General features: G+C 45.9%; 2 protein-coding genes across 2 annotated transcripts in view; both read left to right on the plus strand.

Annotated features, from left to right (window-relative positions):
* LOC108950965 (mucin-22-like) overlaps window positions 1-499 on the plus strand; it is a 3,189-nt gene extending 2,690 nt beyond the window's left edge. Inside the window, exon 4 of the mRNA XM_018817270.2 lies at window positions 16-499. Coding sequence (XP_018672815.1) covers window positions 16-499 — 484 coding nt within the window. The remainder of the gene's footprint in view (window positions 1-15) is intronic.
* LOC108950968 (mucin-5AC-like) overlaps window positions 499-7,291 on the plus strand; it is an 8,771-nt gene continuing 1,978 nt past the window's right edge. Inside the window, exons 1-16 of the mRNA XM_026840362.1 lie at window positions 499-701; window positions 732-820; window positions 876-2,306; window positions 2,356-2,654; window positions 2,706-3,111; window positions 3,162-3,484; window positions 3,626-3,862; window positions 3,916-4,126; window positions 4,236-4,885; window positions 4,944-5,041; window positions 5,094-5,286; window positions 5,345-5,461; window positions 5,517-5,874; window positions 5,927-6,282; window positions 6,337-6,709; window positions 6,787-7,249. Of these exons, the coding sequence (XP_026696163.1) occupies window positions 763-820; window positions 876-2,306; window positions 2,356-2,654; window positions 2,706-3,111; window positions 3,162-3,484; window positions 3,626-3,862; window positions 3,916-4,126; window positions 4,236-4,885; window positions 4,944-5,041; window positions 5,094-5,286; window positions 5,345-5,461; window positions 5,517-5,874; window positions 5,927-6,282; window positions 6,337-6,709; window positions 6,787-7,249 (5,573 nt within the window). The 5' untranslated portion in view covers window positions 499-701; window positions 732-762. The remainder of the gene's footprint in view (window positions 702-731; window positions 821-875; window positions 2,307-2,355; window positions 2,655-2,705; window positions 3,112-3,161; window positions 3,485-3,625; window positions 3,863-3,915; window positions 4,127-4,235; window positions 4,886-4,943; window positions 5,042-5,093; window positions 5,287-5,344; window positions 5,462-5,516; window positions 5,875-5,926; window positions 6,283-6,336; window positions 6,710-6,786; window positions 7,250-7,291) is intronic.

Below are 7,291 nucleotides of genomic sequence, written 5' to 3' on the forward strand. Positions count from 1 at the left end.
CCAAACGACCACCAGCGCGGGCGGTCCATCCCATACGACCACCGGTGTTGTCGGGCCATCCCAAACGACCACCAGCGACGGCGGGCCATCCCAAACGACCCCCAGTGTAGGCGAACCATCCCAAACGACCACCAGCGTCGGTGGACCAACCCAAACGACCACCAGTGTAGGCGGGCCATCCCAAACGACCACCAGCGTTGGCGGGCCATCCCAAACGACCACCAGTGTAGGCGAACCATCCCAAACGACCACCAGCGCCGGCGGGCCATCCCAAACGACCACCAGTGTAGGAGAACCATCCCAAACGACCACCAGCGCCGGCGGGCCATTCCAAACGACCACCAGCGTAGGCGAGCCATCCCAAACGACCACCAGCGTCGGCGGGCCATCCCAAACGACCACCGGTGTTGGCGGACCATTCCAAACGACCACCAGCGCGGGCGGGCCATCCCAAACGACCACCAGTGTTGGCGGGCATCCCAAACGACCACCAGTGTAGGCGAACCATCCCAAACGACAACCAGCGCCGGCGGGCCATCCCAAACGACCACCAGTGTAGGAGAACCATCCCAAACCACCACCGGCGTCGGCGGGCCATTCCAAACGACCACCAGTGTAGGCGAACCATCCCAAACCACCACCGGCGTCGGCGGGCCACCCCAAACGACCACCAGCGCCGGCGGGCCATCCCAAACGACCACCAGCGCCGGCGGGCCATCCCAAACGACCACCAGCGCCGGCGGGCCATCTCAAACGACCACCATGGCTTTACAAACAACAACTACAAACAAACAGTCAACTACAGTTTATACAACTCGAGGTAAATTGTTGTTTTCAAGATTTAACTTCCTTGAATAACTTTAATGTTTCTCCAGGTATTTGTGATGATGATATGACACCTCATGAAGCAGACCAAATGTCAGCAAGTTCCCACAAAGTTGGTCGTGAAGCTTTCGCCTCCAGGTTTGGGGATGAGTCATCATGGTCTCCACTTGATGACGATGTTGAGCCTTACCTTGAAATAATCTTTCCAACCCTTCTAACAATCACCCACATTCGGACACAAGGGGGTAACGGCGAGTTTGTTCCAAACTTTATGATCAAATATTCAAATAAAGATGGTTTGGTTTTCATTGAAGAAACAATCCAAATGGATTCCCCAGAAGGAAGCTTTAACAAACAAGTTCCTAAAGTTTTCTCTGGAAACAGAGATGATCAAAACGTTAAAGTGAATGTGATATCCCCGACAGACATGAACACCATCAGAATCTTTCCTATCAGGACGAATGGCAAGCCGATGAGTTTGAACATTGAACTGGTTGGTTGCAATCCATTGTCGCTCACAACTATCCCCGTCACCGTGGAAACATCAATGACAACCATAAAAATAACAACAACACCCGAGATAGCAACCATGGCATCAACCAAAGAGACGACAACGATCATCAGTGAAACCACATCACCAATCGAACCATCAACAAGTTACCCATCATCAACAACAGCAACAACAACAGTGGTGAAATCTACCAGCATATCTCAACCCACAACCAACGTTCATGCCACCCAACCCACAACATGCGATGAGAATATGGGCCTTGAATGGAAAGCAACTAAGAATATTGGTGGACCCCGATTATCAGCTTCGAGTAACCAACCATTGGGTGTGGGGGGTAAGCTTAACTCTCCAACTCCTTGGATAGCAAGCGTTGACAACCAACAAAGTGGGGGTGTTTGGATACAAGTTGATTTTAATGACGTGGTTTATGTTCATGGAATTATTACACAAGGTGGTGGTTCAGATATGTATGTGACCGATTATTACGTAGATTATCTTCGTAATGGTGGGGGATGGGAACCAGCTTTATCCTCGGATAATTCGCTTTTGTTCTCTGCTAACTATGACGTAACAAGCGTTGTTATGAACACGTTAATAGAACCTGTGATGACGTCATCAATCCGTATCAAACCGATATCTTGGAACAAAGAGCCGGCCCTTCGGTTCGATCTCACTGGGTGTTTAATGGGTGAAACATTAACGACTGTTGTCATGGAAACAACAGAGGAAGTCGTCATGACAACCGACGCCGAAGTGACAACCACCAAATACGTTGCACCTACGACAACTTTCGTGACTTCGGTTCCTGTTGGAAATATGACATCACAATCAACACCTGTTAAGACGTCATCAACACCATCATCATCCACCATTATGACATCACCATCCAACCCTGTAACAACGCATGAAGTTGTTCAAACTTCTCCCATAATATCAACAACAACAACAACAACAGCCGATGTTTCAACAGGTTTAGTTTGCACTTCATGTTTATCTTGAATTTACTCATATATTTGCAGGGATTTGCAACGAACCAATGACTGAATATTTTGTTGAATCCTATTCATCATCATCGCACGAGAAGGATCGAGAAAGTTTTAAATCCTCGCTGAATGTTCCTGGTTCGTGGGCACCAACCGTGGGTGACAACAAACCTTATTTGCAAATCATGTTTACAACTCCAGTCATTATGACTTCATTGGTAACAAAGGGTGATGACAATGGAGGTTATGTCGAACAATTCACATTGATGACGTCAAAAACTACCATTGATAAACTCGATGATGTAATAAATGATGACTCCATAGAAGCAACAAAGGTATTTTGAATCAATAAAATGTTTTTTTGAAATTAATTTTCTCGTGTTTAGGTATTTGAAGGAAATACAGATGATACGTCATTGGCTGAAAATATTTTGAATGAACCAATGAAAGTGAAGATACTTCGATTATATCCAATCAACTCTTTAGTTGAGGTTGGGCTTAATATTGAGGTTCGTGGGTGCGCGGAATCCACCACACCCATGGTTGTTGACACCACTGTTGTTGTTGTTGTTTCAACTACTCCAGTATCTGGTGGCAATCAAACAACAACAGAAACAACAACAACGACAACAACAACACCGTTGGTTCCAGTAAGCACAAACATAGCAACTACAACTTCTGTGACAACTGAAAAGTTGGTTGAGGTTTCAACAACTAAAGCTACGAACCCTGAAACAACGACAACTGTGGAAAAATGTGAAGACGAGATGATTGTACTCACTCAGTATAAAGGTAGCATTGTTAAGTGATGTTAGTTTTTTGTGTTAAATTATTGTATGCAGGCGTGCCGATTCCAACCTCTGTTTACTCTGCATCAACCAACAGTGATGTTGCAACAAACGCCAAAGTTGATTTCCAAGTCGCAATCAACCCTGAAGCAACCTCAGTGTTGGAGTTAAACACATGGGAGGCAGATATTAATGATAAACGTCCTTATGTTCAAGTTGACTTCATGAGCCCTGTGACAGTGATGCAGCTACTAACACAAGGAAGCATTAATGTCGGGAAGTGGAGCACTTCTGTCTTTGTTCAGTATACTGTTCAACCAAAAACGTTGGATAGGAATTGGGAGTTTGTCCAAGAAATGAATTCACATTCACCAATGGTATGTTTACCCAGTGACTCTTTTTATTGCTTATTTCCATTCTGTGTTGGTTTATTTAATTTATTCTTCGCTGCTGTATTTCAAGAGATAAATAAATATTATGTTACATTTATTGCTCTATCTGATAGTTGTTTGTTCCAGGTGTTTGAAGCGAACGCAAACGACAGGACCGCTGTCATTAACGTGTTCCCCCACGCTTTGGATGATGTATTCGCTATTAGGGTGATTCCCCGTACATGGGTAGGAGGGAAATCCCCAGCACTTAGGGTTGATTTGATTGGTTGTTTTAAAGTAACGGACATAACAACTGTGAAGACAGTTTCAACCACAAGTAGTGGAGGGCATGTGTTCACAACCGTCATACCAACTACAAACATTGTAAGTGGTATCTCATCTTGACGTTTCAGATGATTCATAATATTTCCACTTAGGTTGATTCAACATCAACATTATACGAGATCAGCACCACCAGGAATGACCACCCAAGCATCACTACCAAAGTTGTAACGACTACCATCGCATCTTCTACTTCAAGTGAAACAACAACCCGCACAATGACATCAACCAGCAACGCACCAACCCCATATACATCTGTCATGACCACAACACTAAACACACCATTAGTTGGATCAACAACAGCAGGTATTTTGGTTGATGTTTCACCCAAATACTGGATTGATCTTGTTTGTTTCAATTACATTAACTCTCAAATATTTGCTTTGTTTATTAAATTTAAACAAATATTCCCCAGCAATTTGCGTTAAACCGATGGGAATGGAAGATCACGTGATCCCAGATTCATCTATTGTATCATCAACTCACAAAGTTGGCAGCGAAGCTCGTTTTGCTCGAATATCAAACGAAAGATCTTGGTCCCCATTACTTGAAGATCCATCTCCATATTTGGAAGTCCATTTCGACAATCTTGTCCAAATAACTTCGGTTCTCACCCAAGGGGGAGTGGACGGCAACTTTGTTCCAAACTATAAATTACAATACCTCATTGAAAATAAATTCATTGAAGTGGTAACCCTCTTCCAAGGCAACCAAGATCATTCAACAATCCACGAGAACGTTCTAACTCAACCAATCTTAGCCAAAGTTGTTAGAATACTACCAATTCGTGGGAATAATGAACAAGAAATAAGTTTAAGGGTTGAGTTTCACGGATGTTTAAAAACAACCATCACAACACCCGTAGCAACAATACCCGTAGCAACAACTGCACCCACCACCATTACAACAACAGTTGGTGGTAAAGTAACTGAAGAACAAACAACGAAAGTTGGGGCGACCACAGGTTTGGTTACAACGACAGTTCATCCGTCTAAGACAACTCTTCATGTTGTATCTATACCTTCAACATCAAACAACCCACAAACAACTTTACCCCCATGTTTGGTGAGTGTTGACTTTCAGATGTTTATGCTAGATTGGTTTACAAGATGTTTATGTCCAGGTTAATTGCAATTGTGGCGAAGGATATTTCACAGAACAAACCAATGGATGTTGTTCATGCGTCCCGTTCACTACGACAACAACGACAATAACAACAAAGTAAAATGAGTGTGTGATCATTGTGATGTCATAAACAAATTTATTGTTGCAGAGTTTGCACAGAACCCTTTGTTTATTATGAATGCCAGCCTGATTGTTCATCTGTTTGTCCATATCTACGTTCATGCACAGATAACGTAGATTGTAATCCAACATGTGCTTGTCCACCCAACACTATGTATGATGGTGTAGATTGTGTTGTTGAAGGTGATTGTTTATGCAGAGTCAATGAAACTATATACCAGGTTTGTAATAATATATGGGGTGAGTAAAATACTAAACGATAACCATTGTTGTTTACAGCCCAACCAAGAATGGCAAGATGGTTGCAGTCAATGCACTTGTAGAGGAGGTTTAATATATTGCCACCAACCTGATTGTATTTACCCAATATGTTCTGTAGGACATGTGGTTCAAATGGTGAGTTCTTATATATTAGAAACAAATTTAATTTTTAATCATCATATTTTAACAGTTGCCTGATAAGTGTTGTCCAGAATGTGTTTCAATCCAGACCACAACATCCGGTTCCCACCCAACAACATCTGGTTCCCAGCCAACAACATCCGGTTTCCAGCCAACAACATCTGGTTCCCAGCCAACAACATCTGGTTTCCAGCCAACAACATCCGGTTTCCAGCCAACAACATCTGGTTTCCAGCCAACAACATCCAGTTTCCAGCCAACAACATCTGGTTTCCAGCCAACAACATCCGGTTTTCAGCCAACAACATCTGGTTCCCAGCCAACAACATCCGGTTCCCAGCCAACAACATCCGGTTTCCAGCCAACAACATCTGGTGTCCAGTCGACAACAAAAGAACCAGTGCCAAGTACTTTTTTTATTATAAAGTTGTTAATTACTTAACAATATTTTCTCCACAGAATGCAACCTCACGTGTTACTGCATGTTTGGATGTGACCGGGACGAATCAAAATGTCCAATATTATCAGATTGTCCCTACCGATGTTCATGTAACAAAGGAACCCTTAAAGTTCGTGGCAGATGTGCTTTCCTTGTTGAATCTGTTCAATGTTTGCCTGAATGGACAACAGTCGGCATAACTGAACAAACAACGAGTGAAATAATTGATGGAGGAAATCGAACCACAGTTGAACCAAGTGCTACAACTTTAGCTCCAATAACATTACCCCCTAACATATGTTCGAATGAATGTAATTGTACCATGGGATGTAATGATATTGGAAACTGTTTGCCTCATTGGGGATGCAGTATCGATGTAAGTAGTCAACGCACAATAACCATTATGACGTAATAAACATGGTATTAACAGGAATGTTCCTGTTCGGATCCTAATATGGATCGAGTGAACGGTCGTTGTGGGACTTACCCTACTTGCCCCACTACCACAACCCCAGTTGCCGGAACAACCACCACCCCAGTTGCCGGGGCAACCGATACCACAGTTACTGGGGCAACTACTACCCCAGTTGCCGGGGCAACCACCACCTCAGTTGCCGGGGCAACCACCGCCCCAGTTGCCGGGGCAACCACTACCCCAGTTGCCGGGGCAACCGACACCCTAGTTGGCGGGGCAACCACTACTCCAATTGCCGGGGCAACCACTACCCCAGTTGCCGGGGCAACCACTACCCCAGTTGCCGGAACAACCACCACCCCAGTTGCCGGGGCAACCACTGCCCCAGTTGCCGGGGCCGGGGCAACTACCGCCCCAGTTGCCAAAACAACCATACCACAGTTACTGGGGCAACTACTGCCCCAGTTGCCGGGGCAACCACCACCTCAGTTGCCGGGGCAACCACCGCCCCAGTTGCCGGGGCAACCACTACCCCAGTTGCCGGGGCAACCGACACCCTAGTTGGCGGGGCAACCACTACTCCAGTTGCCGGGGCAACCACTACCCCAGTTGCCGGGGCAACCACTACCCCAGTTGCCGGAACAACCACCACCCCAGTTGCCGGGGCAACCACCGCCCCAGTTGCCGGAGCAACCACCGCCCCAGTTGCCGGAACAACCACCACCCAAGTTGCCGGGGCAACCACCGCCTTAGTTGCCGGGGCAACCACTACCCCAGTTGCCGGGGCAACCACTACCCCAGTTGCCGGGGCAACCACTACCCCAGTTGCCGGGGCAACCACTACCCCAGTTGCCGGGGCAACCACTACCCCAGTTGCCGGAACAACCACCACCCCAGTTGCCGGGGCAACCACCGCCCCAGTTGCCGGAGCAACCACCGCCCCAGTTGCCGGAACAACCACCACCCCAGT

Source organism: Ciona intestinalis, unplaced genomic scaffold (genome assembly GCF_000224145.3).
Source record: "Ciona intestinalis unplaced genomic scaffold, KH HT001220.1, whole genome shotgun sequence".
Lineage (NCBI taxonomy): Eukaryota > Metazoa > Chordata > Ascidiacea > Phlebobranchia > Cionidae > Ciona > Ciona intestinalis.